Here is a 22449-nt window from a genome sequence, read left to right on the forward strand (position 1 = left end):
CTAGCAAAACATACATGGAACCCATAATAATACAGCTCATTGTTTTAAATTCTTTTTAAAAATGTAGTCTTGGATTGTACTTTAAGATAAATTATCTTTAAATTAATCCTTTTAAAGCAACTAAGTACAGTATTCTCTTACTAGATATAGTCAAGGTGGGAGGAAACCCACAAATGGAACATACAGCTAGAGGGATTTAAATTATTTAAAAGAAACAGACCAAACAAAAGAGGAGGTGGAGTTGCTCTTTATATAAGAAATAACTTTATCTCTACAGAAATAGAGCACAACAATGATGAAAACTGTAAACCTGAAAGCATTTGGGTCAATATAAAAGGGGGGGAAATGACATTGCCATAGGTGTATACCATAGCAGAGGAACTTTTTGCTAGTCAGCTAAGGTATTTAGGAAGCACATCACAATAGTAATGGGGGACTTTACCCTGACATCAACTGGGAGACAAACTCTGCACCAAGTGGAAGATCAAACAGATTCCTGACAAATCTAGCAGACAACTTTGTCTCCCAAAAAGTAAAGAAGGGAACTAGGGGATTAGCCATATTGGATCTAATCCTCACTAACAGAGATGAAATGATAGAAAGTGTTGAAGCCACAGGAACCTTAGGGGGAAGCGGTCATGCAATATTGCAATTCAACATTCTGGGAGCACAAGCAATAGAACACAGTCAAACTAGAGTCTAGGACTTTAAAAGAGCTAATTTCAATAAACTTAGACCTTGGGAAGGATTCCATGGATGAGAATCCTAAAGGGGAAAACAACTCAAGAAGCTTGGGAAATTTTGAAAAGTGAGATAATAAAGGCCCAGTCTAGCACAATACAAACAAAGAAGAAAAATAACAACTCTCAAAAGAAACCAACATGGCTGCATAAAGAACTCTCTGATAAATTGAAAGATAAAAAGGACAAGTATAAAAAGTGGAAAGAGGGGCACATAACTAAGGCAGAATATCAGCAAATAGCTTGTGCTTGCAAAGATGAAGTGAGGGAAGCTAAGGCTCAAAATGAACTAAGGCTTGCAACCAAAGTCAAAAATAACAAAAAGAGCTTCTTTCAACATATAAAAAAACAAGAAAAAAGTTAAGGAAATGATTGGTCCATTAGTGGGGGAAAGTGGCAAGAAGATGACAAGTAACAGGGAGAAAGCAGAACTATTTAACTCATTTTTTCCATCTCCCTTTACACAAAGGAAAAAAGCAGTCCAACCTTTCAAAAACAGTGCCATAAAAACAGAATAGAAACATAAGTTAAGATAGGCAAAAAAAATGGTAAGTGAGCACCTGTCCAGCCTAGACGAGTTCAAATCACTGGGACCAGATGGATTACACCCCAAGGTTCTCAAGGAACTGGCAGACGTGATCTCAGAACCACTGAACTATATCTTTCAAAGATCCTGGAGCACTGGGGAACTACCAGAGGACTGGAAAAGAGCTGATGTAGTTCCCATCTTCAAAAAAGGGAAAAAAATAGATCCAGGAAACTACAGACGTATCAACCTGACCTCAATACCTGGGAAGATTCTGGAAAAGATAATCAAACAACGAATCAGCGAACACCTAGATGCAAACAAAGTCACTACTAAAAGCCAACATGGGTTTGTCAAAAACAGATCATGCCAGACAAATCTTATTGCATTCTTTGACCAAGTGACAAAATTAGTGGACCAGAGGAATGCTGTGGATATAATTTACTTGGACTTCAGTAAGGCATTTGATAAAGTAGACCACAGCCTACTACTTGATAAGATAGAAAAATCTGGGTTAGATAGCATCATCACCAGATGGAATCGTAGCTGGCTGACAGGCCGTACTCAGCGTGTGGTCCTCAATGGAACTGCATCTACATGGAGGGAAGTGTGTAGTGGGGTGCCCCAGGGCTCTGTTCTGGGCCCAGTGCTCTTCACCATCTTCATCAACAATTTGGATGAGGGGATAGATGGGGAACTCATCAAATTTGCAGATGACACCAAGCTGGCAGGAATAGCCAATACTCCAGAAGACAGGCTTAGGATACAGGAGGATCTGGACAGACTTGAACACTGGGCACTATCTAACAAAATGAAATTCAATGGTGAAAAAGTAAGGTTCTACATTTAGGCAGGAAAAACCAAATGCACAGGTATAGTATAGGTGGTACCTTGCTTAATAATAGTTACTGTGAGAGGGATCTTGGAGTCCTAGTGGACAATCACTTAAATATAAGCCAGCAGTGTGCTGCAGCTGCCAAAAAAGCCAACCCAGTGCTAGGCTGCATTAACAGAGGGATAGAATCAAGATCATGTGAAGTATTAATACCACTTTACAATGCCTTGGTAAGGCCACACCTGGAATATACTGCATCCAGTTTTGGTCACCATGATGTAAAAAAGATGTTGAGACTCTAGAAAGAGTACAGAGAAGAGCAACAAAGATGATTAGGAGACTGGAGGCTAAAACATATAAGGAATGGTTGCTGGAATTGGGTATGTCTAGTTTAATGAAGAGAAGGAGTAGGGGTGACATGATAGCAGTATCATATCTCAGGAGTTGCCACAAAGAAGAGAGAGTCAAGCTATTCTCCAAACCACCTGAAAGCAGGACAAGAAGCAACAGATAGAAACTAATCAAGGAAAAAAGCAACCTAAGTACTAAGGAGAAACTTCCTGACAGTTAGAACAATTAACCAGTGGAACAACCTGCCTCCAGAAGCGGTGAATGCTCCAACACTGGCAGTTTTTAAGAAGAGATTGGACAGCCATTTGCTTGAAATGGTATAGGGTTTCCTGCCTGAGCAGGGGGTTGGACTAGATAACCTCCAAGATCCCTTCCAACTACTACTACTACTACTACTAATTATTATTATTATTATTATTATTATTATTATTATTATTATTATTATTATTATTATTATTATTATTATTATAAAAGAATAACTAGCTATTTGAAAGTTACTGAATAAAAACTGATTAAGACAAATTACTGGAAATAAAAACTCATAATTTATTTTCTACAACTTAGAGTGTAGTATAAAAAAATAAATTATGGTGAGGAAAATAATCTAATTTACCATAATGCATTTCTTTTGGAAAAGAATGTACCCAACAGCAGAGTTTTATTTTGTTTCCAGTGAAATATATACTGGATTCATGTATTCTAAATTATGGTTTATTTAACCATAATTTGCTAAATTAGCTGTAGTAGCCTGGTTTATACATTAGATTAAGACATTAGTATCAGTTGTTTTTTGGCTATCCAGAGTCACTTTCATGTGAAATGGGTAGCTATACAAATATAATTAAAAATAGTTTATGAATAGTGAGCAGCAAGTTGGCTTAGTGGTGAACATGATTGCCTCCCACTCGGAAGGTTGAGAGTTCAGTCCCAGATAATGACTGATGTTTCCTGCCTGGGAGCAAAGAAAAAATTATCTTTGAGCTTTTCATGGCATCAGGAAGGGCATCTGGCCAGTCAGCTCCATCCAGTTGCCCCAACTCTACTCCGAATTAAGGGATTACAAAGCCGTTAAAATATAGTTTTATTGTTTTATGAACAGAAATGACTGGGCTGACATATCACACTAAAACAAACCAAATAATGGCTTAGAATAGAGTGTATGAAACAGGACATTTTTTGTTTGTTAGGTTCATCTTTGTTTTTAAATTTTCATGTCATGGGACAGTCTGAAACCAACACTGATGTCATGTGACTGAATAAATCTTTGTTGTTGTTCATTTTCTTTTTCTAAAAATGTCATGAATTCCAGATCAGGTGGTTTTCTGAATTTAAGCATTTACTCATTTTGCAATTCCCCAAGCCCTATCTGAAAACTGATGATAAAAAACCCCTGTTATAGCCTGCATTCAGCCATGGCTTCCTGCTGGGTCTTCATATATACACACAGATACCACCCACACATGTATGTTTTAGTGAACAGATTAGCAAAAACAGATAAGTACAACAGATAGCTTAGTTCCCAACAGAGAGCCTATTAGAGGCTATTGAGAATCCATCAGAGGTGGAATCTTGAAAAACAAGAGAGACCTCTGGGAGGAAAAATTGGAGGGAGAACTTAGAGGAGATATAATGTTGGCACAATGAAAGATAGGGTTACAATGGTGAAAAGGCATTGTTTTGGTAAACAGTAACATTAGCTGGTAATTCTAAATTGGATTTAGTAGTATTATATTACAGTATGCTTTTTTGTGAGCAAAACTGAAGAAAACAGCTGAAGATAAGTGTTGAGTGAAATTCAGAAGTTGGCTTGCTGAAGAGCTAAAAAAGCTGGGAAAGAATCTTGTGCCAGACTAAGAGAGAAAGGTGGTCAGATGGTACAGTAAAGATATATTTAATCCTTATCGCTAAAACACAATGTAATTAGAGAGTAGAGGGATTAGAAATACCTAGGTGCATATAATTTGAGCAACAATAGAGTTTGCAAAGCTATATGTACTTAGAGAAATGTGAGGCTATATGTAAAGAAATTTGTTTTTGCAGGATTATATTAAAAATCAAGGGGCAGCATTCAGGAGCAAAGGAAGAGTAAATGGTGTTTGTAATGAATTGGGTTTTTGTCTTACTAAAGAGTATCACATGGGGTTAATTGCTGGAAAGTTGTTTAAGCAGGGAAGCTGGCTAACGGCTCCCAGCTCCTCAGAAAACCTGTCTCCAGCGCCACCATTGGCTGCTTCTAGGGCGGCAATAGGTTGCTTTAAACCTATTGGCCGCCACCTAGGGGCCAGGGTATAAATAGCTGCATTCACAGCCCTGTTTCTCAGTTCAGTTCCTGTAACCAAATAAAGAATGATTCTTGCTGAACTCACTCGCCTCGTCTGGTCAATCAAGCAACGAACCCAGTATATAACACTGGCGATGAGGATGGGATCCTGCTTCTCCAACAGAGCTGAGAGTCACTAGGGGAGAGGCCAGACGTGCCTGGCAGGAAAAGCAATCCCCCCCCTACGGTCGGCCTAGCACAGCCACGCTAGCAACCACACGCCCAGAGGACCAGTATATCAAGCAACAAACCCAATATATAACAGTGTTATTCAACAACTCCATGTAAATACTGTATAAAATGGGCATAGATCACACATGAAAAATAAAAACTTCCAAACAAGAATCAGAAAATCCATGCCTTCCCTATGTATTTGATACAGCCTTATTCACATTGGATCATTTCCTTTGTACTGTGAAATGAAATGGACCTTTATTGTCAAAGTACAACTATGTGTACATTGAGATTAGCTGAGCCTCCCTTTGTGCTCCCACCCCCCAACACACAGTGACAACAAACCAAAAAAAAACCCCACTAATTGGCTTTGCTTTTTTCTAAAAAAAATAGACCTCTTTAATAATTAATTGTCCTTCCCTACAAATATTTCCTGGCTTCATCTTTATATCTGTTCTGAAAAAAAATTAAAGAAAACATCTATAACCTCTCCTTTTCTATATATTTATAGTTTATGTTTTTCCTAGTTAATTATTATGTTCTTCAGCTGTTTTTCCTTTATTTTTCCTCTGAACTTGTGCAGAGTTTTTCCTTCAATGATTCCTACTGAATCTGGATTTTTTTGAACTATATTCAAGGTGTATTGAGCACTTTTAGAAACAACGACAATTATAATAAATGTCTTGAAACTGATTCAAAGGAGATAAAACTAAATACTTCCAAATAATGCTAAAGAGGGATCCAATACTTTTAACAGAAGACATACAAGGGTGGTAGAATATCTTGTACACATCAGCCATTATGTCACCTTACTCTTGGCATCATTAGTTGCCCTCAACTGTTGAACTTAAAAGCTACATGTCTCCATCATTGGTATATGATGTCTTCCAATATAGATATTGGATTCCTTTTCATTTTGGAGTCAGTATTGCTTGCTTCTTGATAAAAATAATTTCAACTGTGCTGTAAGTTACAGTCTGCAATCAAACAGATATTCAGATCTTTTATCCAGTTGCTTTAGCTTAGCCTTTACATTACCATTTGCAACATGTACTCTATATAATAATATGTTAATTAAAAGGCTATTTAAGAATTATTGAGATAATGCCATTCCATTTGTTTGAAAGTTCAACAAAAGACTCATCAAAGATTTTTTGTGAAAGATTTTTACATATATCTGGGTGATGGACAACCTTCCAAGATCCATGGTGAACCATTGGTATCAATGAGGGGCGAGTAATAAAACATGAATTGAAACATTGTGATGCAAAAACTCCAGCCCTTATCTATTTACTATGCCACAATATAAGATCTGTACAAAAGGGTGGAACTTGTCATAGCAAGAGTTTTGTTGAAACGAAGATTCTTCATTTTTCATTAAGAGACAATCAGAACAAAGAACCATAATATTTTTTTGGTGAAAAAAAGTCATCTGTAAATAAAGTGTTCCTTAATGATGTTTGGGGTCTGTCTTGACTTTGTTGGTTAATTTATAGACTCTTTGAGACACTGCATTGCTGGAATTTTAGTATAGTTTCTTTGTCAGAAACATACTTTATTTTTACAGTAATGTTTTCTGTTTTATTTACTACTCCATACTGACATTTAAACTTGTAAAAGAGGTTGTTCATGTGACACTGCAGAGTTTTAATTTCTTAAATTGTATAGTATGTTTTCCAGACTCTGGTAAATCTCATATTAATGTATAAATATTTTGTACAACTTTCATGCTATGGATTTTAAAATGAGAGGGAGCACCACGATTTTCTCAATCCCAAAACATTTTGAAGACTTTTGCTGGGCAGTTGAATTTACCTTTCATAATGAGTCAAAAATTCTACTCAAGGAAAAAGTGAATGTAAAAGAAAGACTGAATTGCCACTGTGATGTCAAGCAGCATTTCCTGTTATGCATTTTTACTAGGTAACATTTGGGAAAAAAATTCGTTAGGACAAAAATCATTTCTTGATAGTTTTTAAACTTATTTCATAAATATGAGGAACATTTTTTAAAAAAGAAACCAAATAAATAACTATGCATTATTACATGTAGTCTTCATCTTAAGACCACAAGTGAGCCCACAATTTATGTTGCTAAGTAAGACAGTTGTTAAGTGAGTTTTGCCCCATTTTTGCCCCTTTCTAGCCATAGCTGTTAAGTGAATCACTCCAGTTAGTAACAACTTAACATTGTTAAGTGAATCTGGCTTCCCCATTGACTTTGCTTGTCAGAAGGTCACAAAAGGTGGTCACATGTTCCCAGGACTCTGCAACAGTCATAAATATGAGTCAGTTATCAAGCATTTGAATTTTGATCATTTGATCATGGGGATGCTGCAATGGTCATGTGAAAAATGGTTATAAATCACCTTTTTACTGTGATTGTAATTTCAAATGGTCACTAAATGGATGGTTGTAAGTCGAACACTACCTGTACTGCCACTGTATTTAGTGCAGGAGCCAGAATATAGCCATAAGGAGACAACAGAGCAAAATGAACAGAGTTTAATGAACAAAGGAGGATTTCTGAAAGCAACCTTGATAAGACCGGTCCTTTATTCCATGTCTGAAAGAGACTTTGATTATGTATTTGAGCACTGGGGTATGGCCACTGAGGGATTCACAAAAGGGATCTGCTTGTACTACTAAGCTGATAGGCATGTTTTCTATTCTCTTTAGCAAAGATGCCTGTATATTATGCTATGTGATAAGAAATCATGAGTGTGGGTGTGGGTGTGCATTCCCCTCCCCAGGAACTAAGGTGTCAAGTGTGTCAGGTTTTAGTTGTTACCTCTACATGCACTTCTATGCACTTCTGTTGAAGTGCTTCTGTAAGGTTTTAGAATAGAATAGAATAGAATAGAATAGAATAGAATAGAATAGAATAGAATAGAATAGAATAGAATAGAATAGAATAGAGCTGGAAGGGACCTTGGAGGTCTTCTAGTCCAGCCCCCTATCAAGCAGGAGAACCTATACTATCTCAGACAAGTGACTATCTAGCGCCTCTTTTTAAAAATCTCAATGGAGCACCTATGATTTCTGGGGACAAGCTATTCCACTGGTTAATTACCCTCACTGTCAGGAAGTTTCTCCTTAATTCCAGGTTGCTCCTCTCCTTGATCAGTTTCCAACCATTGTTTCTTGTCCTGCCTTCGGTGCTTTGGTGAATAACATCACCCCCTCTTCTTTATGGCAGCCCCTCAAATACTGGAATACTGCTACCATGTCTCCCCTGTTTCTTCTTTTCTTTTCTTCAGTTTTGGAACTATCTGTGCTTTGGGCAGTATAGGGTATGCCTCATGCGCCGATCTGGGTCATGTGAGGGCTGGGTTGGAAAGAATAACATGGATTGAATTGGAAAAAATCCTCTTGGGGTGGAAAGATCAACAAGATAGAGAAAGCATGCAGATCATGGCTTTCACATTTTTTTCAAGCCCTCAATAACAGCTCCACTCTAGATTATGTGACCAGAAGGGAAGGGGGTTTAAGAGGAAGCCTGGAAATTTGCTGGGCTTCCTTCTTCTTAGAGCTTCTATTTGCCTAATAAGATTTAATAAGGTAGAATCATTATATGTCCCTCCAATTAGAGACTGTCATTTTAGGTGCCTTTTCAGTCCCTGTTTCCTTCCTCCAGAATAAATCTCTGCCTGATGTGCAATCACCCTCTTTCCTTTTCACTTTTAGAAAGTTGGTGAAAACCTGGTTATGCCATTAATCCAGGGAAGCTGGATTGCTATTACTGCCTCTTGGCTGGGAGATTGGATTTCTTTATTACTGTTAATGTGTTCAGTCAGAACTCTGTGTTCCATAGCATTAGTTCCAGGCATGGTTTTTAACTGATTGTATGATTTTATTCCCAGTTGTATATTACATACTGTGGTGTTGTACAAGGGTTAGAGTCAGTGGATTGAAGCAATCTAGAAGCCTTGTTAGTATGTACATAATACATTTATGTATTGTGTGGAGCAGATGGAAGCATTCTAAACTTCTGCTCAACTACACTTGCATAGGAATTTGGAACGAAGATTTTTTTTCCTGGAATGTTTTTTCTGCGTTTTATAGCTTTATCTTGGGTTCTCCCCCCCCTCCCCAGTTTCTTCTTCCTCCATACCAAATTTGATCTAGTTCAGTTTTGGATAATTGCTTTGCTAACAGGCAGATGGATTGATGGACCAAGTCCTAAATTTCCCTGCATGATCTCTTTCCAGCATGCCTTTGGCTGGAAAGAATGAAAAAAGATTCCAGTACATGCATTTTAGAGAAATCGCACCAAAACAGGGGACATATATTCTTTGTTTTGTTCTGTGGAAGTATTGATCTTAATTGACGTAGTTGAATTCAATACTGATCCAAATAAACACTGTATTGCCTGTGTCAGACATTATCTATACATGAAACAAAGGAGTCTTGGATACATGTTAGGTACTAGAGATGGCCCATTTCTCTGTACTATCAGGTATGAAATATTTAGCTTTGATCAAGGAATAAGTAGAACTAATATGAGCTGCCATGTTGGACATAATATTATATAAGAAAAATGTAGCTCTTTTATGATTTTGTCAAGGACAGACCAGATAATTTTGAGTCTCTAGCTAATTCATTTTACAAATTAGACTCCATTGTTTTAGAAGAACCATTTCCCAAGATAATGGTTGCATTCAAAATTTAAATGTGTCAAGAAAATTGAAATGTTATTACTATAGCACAGTGGTGGCAAACCTATGCCACGGGTGCCAGAGGCGGCACCCACGCCATGCCCCAGAGGTGGCAACTGTCCCTCTTCAACCAGCCGCCTGCTAATTTGCCGAGGTCCCACGTGGCTGAATGCATCGCAGCACGGCTGGTTTCCCTTCCCCCTATCCTTTCCCTCCTGGCCTCGCATGCTCTCCTTTTCCCAGGCATGACCCACTGCATCACCTCCTCAGCTGTTGGTCAACCATCCATCTCGGAGGCGGCTTCTTTGAACTGCTGGCGACGGGCTGTGGAGCCCCAGAGTGTGCCTATCGAGGGGCCAGCAGGCTGTGGCTACTGATGGACACCATTGGCCCCCATGCGCTCGCTGGCCTCTGTGTGCGGGGGGCGATGGTGTCAGGCAGCAGTTGCTCCAGCCCTTGCCTTGCCCCATGGCAATGGCACCCCCACCCTGCCTCACCTCACCCCACAGGATGAGTCTCCTGCCTACCGCCCCACCTGCCAGAGACCTCCTGGAGCTCCCCCAACCCCCCCACAGGTGTCCCTCCCCACAAGTAACATTGAGGTGACCACATCCACCTTGCCCACACCCACCCAATCTTCCATGGCCTCCACAGCCACACCCACTCAGTGGGCCACGCCCACCTGGCACCCAGCGATAAATAAGTGGGTTTTGGGTTGCAGTTTGGGCACTCAGTCTCCAAAAGGTTTGCCACCACTGCTATAGCAGTTGAAAAAAATAATGTAGACATTTTCTAAATTTAGTGTTGCTTATCTTTTGTGAGAGAAAGAAATATGTACGTAGGATTTCAGAGCATCATCTACAGGTAGTCCATAACTTATGAGCATAATTGAGCCCAAAATTTCTGTTCCTAAGTGAGACATTTGTTAAGTGAATTTTGCCCCATTTTGTTACCTTTCTTGCCACAATTGTTAAGTCAATCTCTGCAGTTGTTAGGTTAGTAACATGGGTGTTAAGTGAATCTGGCTTCCCTATTGACTTTGCTTGTCAGAAGGCTGCAAAAGATGATCACATGATTCTGGGACACAGCAACTCTCATAAGTATGAGTCAGTTGCCAAGCATCTAAATTTTGATCACATGACCATGGAGATGCTGCAACGGTCATATGTGTGAAAAAAAACATACGTCACTTTTTGCAGTATTGTGGTAACTTCAAATGGTCACTAAATGAACTGTTGTAAATTGAAGACTACGTCTATTAAAGGCACATAAGTAACCATAGGGGTTAGGAAACCACCATTATTTATTGTTTATTTTTAGTGAAACTAAAATCCAGCTTGAATTCTAAAACCATAGACTATGTAGGCTTCATCTTCTTTTCCCTTCTCAGCACCTCCAAACTCTGTTATACAAGATTGTGAGACATTACATATAGTGGCTCTGAGGATTAGGACAGATAAGTAATCTAGCAGTAATCCCTTTTGTCTGAATCCTAACCTATGAACCTATGAACCTAACCTATCCTAACCTATGAACCTATATTTGCTTGGTGGAGCAGGCCAATTTTGTAAACCACAGTGTCAAGTTGACTTATTTCAACTAGTCACAGTTACAGTTGATCCAATTCTCCAACATTCTACGGTATGTATTGAACCATTTTCTGGAGTGCTTATCTATATCAGTGAACTGTGAGTTCAGCTTGTTCATATCCAATTCCTGAAAACATCAGTGGTGGAAACTTCCCATTAAATATTTTAATCATTACTCCTTCAGTACAGACATACTGATAGTGATCTAGCAGTATTAGAGAATCTAGAATCTTTCATTTATTATTGCAGCCATGAAAGGAACTTCCTATTACTTTTGCAGTGTGTAGGCTTCCTAAGAAGATGGCCTTTTGCTTGTGATTGGAGTATCTCGGATACAGAAGCATTTTTAAGGCACAAAATAATAGAATTCTAACTTTCTGATGCCTTTTTTTGCAGTTTCATAACAAAGGGAAATCTTTAATTACAGCATAATCCTGTAATGCTAATAACCATCAGAACAGAGTGAAATTATTTATTTGCTTTTTCCTATTGTAATGGCAGACTTTTAACTATGAGGATATCATTTTTCTGTGTTAATCTTTTCCTCATATCTCTAGAACAGGATACAGTGGAAAAGTTGCTCCCTAGTTAGGCTTCACAAACATTGTTACAGCATTGTAACTTTAAAGCTGATTGTATCCACTCAGCATAAGCAGCATGATGAAGTAAAAAGCAAGAAGCTAAATAAGGATATTTTTTGTGGGTATTTTTGTTTGTTTGTTTTTGCTCTTCTAAAAAAATGTGGAAATACTTTTATTTTTATATAGTGTAGAGAACTGAGGGTATAAATATTTTCCACCAGCCTCAGTTAAAGTTTTCAAAACACTATAAATCATTCTTATGAAACTTGACTGGAGCAAGTAAGAAATTGACCAGCCTTGCCGTTCTTTGCAGCATGGCTGACAAAATATTTCCAGCTTGTCGAAGACATCCCATGAGCTATTACTGTGGGTAAGGTGGCCAGAAAGCCTGCCAATATTGCCAAAAAACAGACTGATTCTTCTTTCATGAACTCTCTTCTCAAAGAAATCTAGAAATATTTACTGCAAGTTGAGCACAAGGAAAGCGGATCATATGTAGAGGGCATTGAATGATTTTTGTGTGAAGGAACCAAATTGTGTGGTATGTTAGTCTTGGCCATCTTCTCTTTAGTAAAAAATTACAAACGTTCCTTCAGTTAATGAACAAGAGTGAGTTAAACTTTTGTTTGCTGATCTGTGATAGCAAATCAAAACCATAGTAGCAATTTGATCTCTGTGAGCTTATCTTCATGCTTGCAGAGTAGTTGCAGAAAGCCCTTTTTTGTGCATTTGCTCACTCACTGATGAGTAAGAATTCCTGTCAACAGTGTCAGACTCTGTAAGAGAATGGCATGCAGCAGTTTTTTTTTCATTTTGCAAAGGTGAAAATCAAATTTCTGTGGTTGGAGAAGGACTGGGATTCCTTTTTCCAATGATTTTGGCAATTGAATTTGCTCATTTGGAAAGTAACTAGTTGTGTTCTAAAGTAACAAATACCGTATATCATAATCAAAACTGGAGGAAAGTGTTGCTTTTTGTTGCAAATAACTAAATAGAATGACAATTATAGATATCTTTTTTAAAAAAAGAAAAGTACATTCTGTGGGGCTGCTAAGTGAAATGTTGAAATTACTGACAGTTTTCAGCCTCTCTGTGTATCAAATTAATATATGTAAAAGATATATATTCTTTGTTCCTGGGTAAAAGAAAATACATTCATAAACATACAATTGGTGCAGAATTTAATATAGCTACTCTGAGCTGGGATCAACCTCTGTTTGCTGAGTTCAGCAGCTACAAGGTGTTTGTTTGATTAGCCTGTCCTTAGAATTTCTTCCTAAAGATTTGTCAAAGCTATTAAGACATTGCAATATTGTTCCTTAAAAATCTGCTGAATGAAAAATAAGAAGAAATAATGCAACCACTAAAATTATATCTTGTCCTATCTTTTGATAAAACCTTCATAAAATTGTAAACTGTGAACTTGGAAGGTATCCAGATTGTCACCTACTCCATCTTCCAACTCTGGATCTGCAGTATACAGTAACTGTAGGACAGCCATTCAGTCTCTAAATAAATAATTCAGATGGAGGTTTTACCCAAAGCCTGTGTTCCTTTTACCCAAGAACAAAGAATATATTACACATATTAGTTTGATACACATGCCTACTATCTTCTTTCCCACTTGGCTCAAAACAATCAGGATTAAGAAAACACAGACTAACTTTCTTCCATGGAGACAAATCAAAGCTGAACCATATGTCTGTGCCATAGAATTTCTATGGTAGACAAATAATGAATGTTGCCATGATTGAAGAGATAATATAAATGCAACACTATCTTAAATAGTGCACAATTATTCAAAATTCCTCTAATACATAGATTTTATAGATGGTTTGGGGTCAGCTCTTAGCTACCATTACAGTTCCTAAAATAGGAAAATGAATGAATGAAAGAATGAATGAATGAAATGCCTCACAAGATTGTTTCCTACTGCAAGATGCTTTATCCTTTTGAAGTATTGCACACAAAATAATGTAATGAAATAATGATTTAATGAGTTCTATGTTGTTTCCAGATTTTTAAAAAATGCTGGTTGGTCTCAAAATGGATTGATCATGGACAGTGTATATTTTCCCATTGTTATGTAGTGGTTTGCCTAGATCCAAAGGTTTGTAATTACCAATTTGAACAGAATATTACAGGACTTTTTAGAATTTATTTTGATCCTCTAAAATCTTAATTGATAGTACAGAATAATTTCATGCAACTATGAACTCATGTTAGTTCCCATATTGTGAAGAGCAACAGAGATCACCTTGGAGAAATTATGCAGCCAAAACATGTTTTAAGTCCAGGAAATGAAAAAAAGTGTTTAAAAACAGTCCTCATATTTACTCTACCTTAACTCCCTGAGGTAAAAGAGGCAGGGAAGGGAAAATACAATCAATTTTCAAGATTCTGTTACTTTAGCCTACATCAATAAAGTAGAAGTATGAGTTCACTGAGGGGTTATAAGGCTATAACACCCACAGTCTTAATGACTCTTTAGGACAGGGGTGGGGAACTATGGCCCCTATATGACTTGTGGACTTCAACTCTCAGAATTCCTGAGCCATGCTGGCTGAAGAATTCTGGGAGTTGGAGTCCACAAATCATAAAGGGTCTATAGTTCGCCATGTCTACTTTAGGAGACGACAACCAGTTGTAACATGATATGAAAAGAATTATATGAGACAAATTTTTAAAAATAGAACAGAACAGAACAGAACAGAACAGAATAGAATAGAATAGACCTTGGAGGTCTTCTAGTCCAGCCCCCTGCTCAAGCAGGAGAACCTATATCATCTCAAACAGGTGAATGTCTAGTCTCTTCTTAAAAATCTCCATTGATGTAGCGCCCACAATTTCTGGGGGTAAGCTGTTCCACTGGTTGATTGTCCTCACTGTCAGAAAGTTTCTCCTTAATTCCAGGTTGCTTCTTTCTTTGATCAGTTTCCAACCATTGTTTCTCATACTTCCCTCTGGTGCTTTGTTGAATAACCTGGTCCCCTCTGCCTTGTGGCAGCCCCCCAGATACTGGAACACTGCTATCATGTCTCCCCTATTTCTTCTTTTCTTTAGTCTAGCCAAACCCAAGTCCCATAGCTGTTCTTCGTATGTTTTAGTCTCCAGGCCTTTGATCATCTTCGTTGTTCTTCTCTGATTTTTTTCCAAACTCTCAACATCTTTTTTGTGATATGGTGACAAAAATTGGCTGCAGTATTCCAGATGTGGTCTTACCAGGGTTTTATAAAATGGTACTAATACTTTGCATGATCTTGATTCTATGCCTCTGTTTATACAACCCAGGATTGTGTTAGCTTTTTTGGTTGCTGCTGCACACTGCACACCTCTCACAGTTGCTGTTTTTAAGCCAGGTCTCACCCAATCTGTATTTGTACCTTTGGTTATTCCTGCCTAAATGTAAGACTTTGCTTTTCTCCACATTGAAACTCATTTTGTTGGATAGGGCCCATTGTTCAAGTTTGTCAAGATCTTTTTGGATCGTGAGTTTGTCTTCTGGGGTGTTGGCTATTCCTGCCAGTTTGGTGTCATCTGCAAATTTGATGAGTTCCCCTTCAATTCCCTCATCTAAGTGATTTATGAAGATATTGAAGAGTACTGGGCCTAAAACAGAACTTTGTGGTACCCCACTGCTTACTTCCCTGCATGTGCATGTAGTGCCATTGTTGATTACGGTTTGTCAGCCAGCTACAGATCCTTCTGGTGGTGATGTTTTCTATTCCACCTTTTCCTAGCTTACTAAGGAGTAGATTGTGGTCTACTTTGTCAAATGCCTTACTGAAATCTAACTATACTACATCCACTGCATTTTGCTAGTCTATTAGTTTAGTCACTTTGCCAAAGAATGAAATAAGATTGGTTTGGCATGATCTGTTTTTAACAAACCCGTGCTGGCTACTAGTTATGATTTTGTTTGCTTCTAGTTATTCGCAGATCTGTTTTTTGATTATCTTTTCTAGGATCTTCCCAGGTATTGATGTTAAACTGATTGGTCTGTAGTTTCCTGGGTCTGTTTTTTTCCCCTTTTCTTGAAGATGGGGACCACTTCAACCCTTTTCCAATCCTCAGGTACTTCCCTGGTGCTCCGGGATTTATGAAAGATGTGGTGCAATGGTTCTGAGATGACATCTGCCAGCTCTTTCAGAATTCCAGGATGTAATCTATTGAATCCGCTGATTTAGCTCTTTCCACAAGAGATAGATTTACCAGATGTGTTGATGGCATTGTTGTGTCATATCAAAGTTAGAAATTAATTCCAGATGGTAAGAAGAAAAAGAACTCTTGTGTGGAACCAAAAGGAGAGCAAAGTCAGAGTAAGACAGACTTTTCTAAAGAAACATTACATAACAGGTAGCTATTACTTAAGTAAAAATTATATAATTCTGAACTGGCAGGCCATAGATATAAAAATATTTAAGTCTCTTTTACCTCAGAAATTACTTTTGTTTATTTGTATCCCACCTTTATTATTTTTTTACAAACTCGGGGCACCAAACACATCCTCCTATTTTTTTCCACAACAAGAACCCAGTGAGGCGGGCTGGACTGGGAGTGACTGGCCCAAAGTTATCCAGCTGGCTTTCATGGCTAGAATTCGTGGTCTCTCACTTTCTAGCCTGATACATAGACATTAATAGTGATGGAATCCATATAGAAAAGCACTCGGGCATTGATTGGTGGAATTCAGAATACAGTCTTACAGTGCTTGTCTTGCAGAACTGCGTACTGTACAAAGCAAATGCAAAACAACTGCACATCATAAGCATTTTAAAATAAGCATACATCCACACATAAACTGATTTGCTGAAGATTCATAATTGGTGTTAGTATGTTGATATTTAAATGTCCTCCTCTAATCAAAAGTGATATTTAGTCTCTTGTGAAAGCACACTAGTAAAGTCTGAAAATAGGAAGTAAATGTTTCTCATAGACATACAAGACAAATCCCAGCTTGAGCCTAATTAGATACAGAATGAAGAAGAATTTTAAATGTTAATTGGGAAATAATCATTCTACAATATATGTATAATTTACAATGTAGAGTTAATATACCTGAGTTAGCATGAAGCAGTTGGGAAGTACTAATTATGTTTTTCAGAAAGCTTCCGTTAGCATTCTTTGAATTAATGGTATATTGACATATATGATTCCAGATTCCATTGCAGCTTTCCTTGAATTTGAAATATTTGGAAGCTATTACTGCCAAATGTTGGTATTTTCAGTCTTCCTCTTCGTTTTCTTTGACAGTCCAGTTTTAGTTTGAGTGTGATTTCAAAGATGTCAAACAAGATTTCTGTCAGAACAGGTGCATACTTTGAAAAACATATACTACTGAGTCCCTGCTTCTATTATATAATATATAAAATGGCCGCATATAGTGTTCTACTAGTGTACCTTGTGGGAAAATATATATTATTTATGTCTTTATTAGAATTTTATACTTCAGTGTAAAAGGCAAGATGGTTTACAACTGGGCCTCCTACCCTGGGATTTTATGTTGCAAAATGTCTTAGCAAGTCAGTATTAGATGTTTAATAAATGTGTACCTCTAATGCAAAGGCTATCCTAGGAAAGTAAATGAACTTTATAGATAATCCTAAACAGACTTCATTCCCGACATATTTAATAGTTTTACTCTGCTTTTCACATAGCTTGTTTTTCATGGAAAAGCATGGGAGAGCAGCTCTGGCCTGCAGCAGGCCAACAAACAGACCTTGACAGTAAAAGATGTCAGGCTAATATGTTGGAAATCCAGAAAGGCCATTTTAAATTATTAAGCTAACATTGTTCCTTGGTCAGAACTTTTACTATCTTTCAGCCTTACCTAACCCATCATACCCCTGATTGCTGTTATGAGTATACATTGTGTTTCCTGTGCATTCTGCCTTGAACTCCAGAATATATTGAAATACCACAATAATAATTGGAGGTAGTAATAACAGAAGTATTGTACCAATAATAGTAAAGCTATTATGGCTAATATTGCTGCTAAGGGAATACTCCCTGTAATCTTGTTTTCAAGCTTTTTTTTCAAGCTGTTTGTATCTCCACTTCAATTGGGTAATAGTGGGACACATGAATCCAACAGGGTGGGACCAAGAAAAAGGAACTGTGTATGATGGAACCATTATCAGATATTGTGAGACTGTTTATTTTTCTCTGCATTTGAGTAATTTTAATTTTGCTTAAGTATGTATATTTATTTATATGGAAATAGAGAGGAATGCTTTAAATTAATAGGAATTTTATTGTAACTAATATTATCTGATATATTTTTATTTTTTGTAACCCATATTGAGGGGCTAGTCATCTTTTACTAACTGCAGATGTACAGGGACAATACTTACAGTTCAAAATCCTACTGAATTCAATGGGATGGTCACTGAGCCGTTGGTGTTAATAGGTTGATTACTCATGCCTTTGTTATTACATTGTTGTTCAGTTATTTTGCATGCCTGTGTATATTGCAATTCATGTAGTCTCTCTGGACCTCTAGAAGTATTAGCAAAACAACCCTGTCCTTCCTCAATTTCCTTGAGAAAAGCCACTTCAAATGCAACTTTCTTTTTGGGGTTTTGTGCACAGGTTTGTCTCCTGAGTGAAGGAAGGGGCAGAGCTAATAGTGAATTGAACACCACCCTTGGCCAATTAATCTTGCTAACTGTGGAATAATTAATCTTGCTGTAATGTATTGAGATTTGTACTTGAACTGTTCACGTGTCTGTTTGAATGCTGCTTAAGGTTGCTCAATGGTGTGTCTGTGTAATGGTCACTGACTAAGCCAGACTTGTTGTCTCCAAGAAGATAATTGGATGATTTGGTGTGGGAATGGGTTCCTTTAAACCTACTGGCCACCGCCTAGTGGCCAACTGTATAAGTAACTGCGCAGCAGCCTCTGTTTCAGTTCTGTTACTGTTTGCCTCAATAAAGCAATGTTCCTGTTTGCAACCTTCTGTCTCACTTATTGCCTGCAAAGAACCGGCTACACAACACTTGTCCCAAGTAGATTACTAATTAATTAATCTTCTTTGGGTAGTCAGTGTATAAAGCAGGATTCTTTTCTTAATCTTCCCCCTGATAAACCTGATTTTTAAAAAAAACTTTATCTTTTGCTTTGGTTGGAAGGGTGAAGCAGGAGCAGAAATTAATACTGGAAACCAGTATTACCTGCTTTTTTCTCTCTTTATTGTATATGTTTGCTGTTTCTGATATCTTTTTGATCTGTGGTCATTAAGTTAACATGTAATTACATAAAGGAAATCACATTCTGGCAGTACAGATAATGGAAGCTTGGGCCTATCTACAACTATTTTTTGAGTCTCAGATAACCTTGTGCCTATAGCATCTGCTCTAGAATAACTCATCTTCTTTAGCTGCCACTGTCAAAACAGAAAGCGTGCAATCAGAGGGTAGCAAAGAGGCTACAGAAAAGATTCTCATATTCTTTCAAGCTCCCAATGATACAACTGGATGCCTAAATAGACATTACTTATTCTTTTTGGGAACTGGGAATCTCAGCTGGGCTCCACAGTAGGATAAATAGAGACATAGATTCCTCAAACTAGCAATCACACTTGTCATTTGTGGATGACACTGTCATGTAAAATAATTTGTTGTTTAATTTTATTTCAGGACTCTGAGTTTGATCCCATGAAATTTGCTAGCACCATTGAATGTGAAGAACCCAATAATGATATACGTAGGTTTCGAGGCTTCATGTGAGTATAATTTATAATTTCATCTGCAGTTTTGATTTACTTAAGGTGGAATTGCCCTATTATAATATAGTTTTTGGATATTCTTTCAAATATCTGTTAAAACCTCTTCGCTAATTTAAATGAAAATACCTAATTTTTTTACAATTCCCCCCCAATTATAATGTATTTTGATGTTTCATTGCTAGGAAAGGATCCAAATAATAATACACAATGATAAACCAATTTGATGTTGAATTTGATAACAGCAGCACGGTTACTGGTGGGACAATACTGGAAGAAGGATAGTTTGCCTACTATAGAAGAATGGGTGTTTAAAGTTTCGAATCTTGCAGAAATGTCTAAGATTTCTGCTTATTTGAAGGATCATTCACAAGAAAGATATATTTCAGTTTGGAGGAGATGGATAGATTATATTCAGAATAAATATGGGACTAAAAAGTTCCATTTAGCTTATGAGTAGATTTTAGAGGGATATTGTTATTAATTTTAGTGTTAGTACTTTGTATGTATCTATGTTAAAGGGGAGTTAAAGCACATTATGAATTTGGTTAATTTTATATTATGGATAATTAGAATATGATTATTATAACTATAACCCTGTATTTAGCTCTGGGAAGTGGGGGGGGAAGGGGGGTGGTTTGGGGTGGGTGGGATTTGGGGATGTATTGTAAAATTTTGTTTTTGTAAAACTCTTTAATAAAAATAATAATAATACACAATGATAGAATTGGAAGGGACCTTGGAAGTCTTGTAGCCCAACCCCTTGCTCAGGCAGGAAATCTTATAACATTTAAGACAAATAGTTGTCCAATCTCTTCTTAAAAATTTACAGTGTTAGGGCACCCACAACTTCTGGAGGCAAATCATTACACTGATTAATTTTTCTAACTATCAAGAAACTTGTCCTTATTTCTAGGTTGGTTCTCCCTTTCATAAGTTTCCATCCATTTGCTTCTTGTTCTGTCTTCAGATGCTTTGGAGAATAGGTTGACCCCCCTCTTCATTGTGGCAGCAGCTCAGATATTGGAACACTGATATCATCATTATAGCAGTGACTTAATGACTTAATAATGATTGGCTGAATACTTTTAAAATATCTGTTATCAGTTTTTGCTCTTTGTTTTCTCATTCTCTTGCTTATATAACTTTCATGGTAAAAAAGCACGTCCTGACGACACAATGCTACATTATCTGCCATCTCTGAATGAAGTAACAAAAAGTATAGGGGCAAATCCCATCCTATGCCAGTCAAGCATTTAGGACATAGAGGTCACAACCAGCAGCCTGTTTCTTCAGTTTCACAAGCTTACCATGAGATTTTAGGCAATGATTTAGGCTTCTGTAAACATTGTTTTGAGTGATAAATTGTTCCGGTACCTATGAACTTTAAGGATTATTGAACATTGCAATCATTATGTGAGATTAAAAAAAACCTTTAGCAGAGCAATAGAAGGACTAGTTTGTAAGAAAATTGGTCTACACTCTTATCCTTCCCTTCTTTTTTTTAACTGTACAATTATATTTTTATGATTGCACATTTTGGGGGGAAAGGCAAGACTTTATAAGTAAATACAATACTGTGGAGAAAAAGCAATAATAGATTATTTTAAGCAGCAGTACATTGAATTCTTAAAAACTAAATGAATTATGAGCTGCTGCAATATGTGATGTATCATCAGTTTGGCTGTTGTTCCCGAGATGATGTCTTAATAAATAAAGCCAACTTCTCTAGCATCAGAGTGGCTTTCTATCATTTTCCTGGATCCAAATGATTGTCAGAAAACTATTACCCTCTTTCAGGTTACTTTGTTCTAAGCTGTGTTCTGTGGACTCGTATAGCATTCAAATGGTCCTTTTTAAAGGTCTTTCTTCACCAAATTTCAGCAGCAAAGTACAGATTTTCAGTGGTTCACATTTTGCTGGTTTCCTGAAAAGAACTATGAAAATGTCCTCATAAAACCTCAGCAAGAGAGTGTTCCTATCAGTTCAAATGAAGTCAGAGCTTCTCTAGCTATGTTGTTTGCTCCCAACCTCTACTATTGCTAGCCAATATTCTGTAAATGTTGGTTGTGATTTTGTTAATGATAACAACCTTTGATAGGATTCAGAGGGGCCATCTTCTAATGTAACAATTCTTAGCCACAAAAGCAGCCACATGTCTTTATATTTTCAGATTCATATAGAAGTCTCAAAAAGGCACTCTGTTTTAATGAACAGAGAAGAAGAACTGCAGCCTAGCAAGTCCTAATTTTAAATTTTCATTAATCTACCGGTATATTTGTTAGGAGTTAAATCTTTACATTGCTTTGAGCTTCCTTTTATCTTTATCATACAAGCTCCTTCAAATATTTAAATATTATTTAGAGCAATACATAAATAAATCTTATTTATTTCCTAATGATGTGTGAAATGTTGTGGTCATGGATACAATACAGGTAGCCCTGGACTTACATCTGTTCATTTAATGACCGTTTGAAGTTACAACATCACTGAAAAAAGTGACTTATGACCAGTTTTTCACACTTACAACATACAACCATTGCAGCATTCCCATGGTCATGTGATTAAAATTTGGATGCTTGGTAACTGGTTCATATATATGATGGTTGCAGTGTCCTGGGATGACCTTCTAACAAGCTAAGTCAATGGGGAAGCCGGATTCACTTAACAATTCTGTTACTAACTTAACAGCTACAGTGATTCACTTAACAACTGTGGCAAGAAAGGTTGTAAAATGGGGCAAAATTCACTTAACAACTGTCTTAATTAACAACATAAATTTTGGGCTCAGTTGTAGCCATAAGTCAAGGATTACCTGTAGTACATAGAACTCTTAAATATGTTTTTTTTTTCTCATGCATTTAAAAGTTTAACCCTATTGTTTGATAAATTACCCAAATAATCTATTTGTTTCACAATACTGAAAGAGAAAATATTGCACTGATGTTTTGT

At 37.1% G+C, this 22449-nt stretch overlaps 1 protein-coding gene across 3 annotated transcripts in view; it reads left to right on the forward strand.

Annotated features, from left to right (window-relative positions):
• Positions 1–22449, forward strand: part of ATP10A (ATPase phospholipid transporting 10A (putative)) — a 178553-nt gene that overhangs the window by 81076 nt on the left and 75028 nt on the right. For all 3 annotated transcript variants that reach the window (XM_083361488.1, XM_083361489.1, XM_083361490.1), the window contains one exon: positions 19412–19497. In XM_083361488.1, coding sequence (XP_083217614.1) covers positions 19412–19497 — 86 coding nt within the window. The remainder of the gene's footprint in view (positions 1–19411; positions 19498–22449) is intronic.

The sequence above is a fragment of the Vipera ursinii genome (assembly GCF_947247035.1).
Source record: "Vipera ursinii genome assembly, chromosome: 4".
Classification (NCBI taxonomy): Eukaryota; Metazoa; Chordata; class Lepidosauria; order Squamata; family Viperidae; genus Vipera; species Vipera ursinii.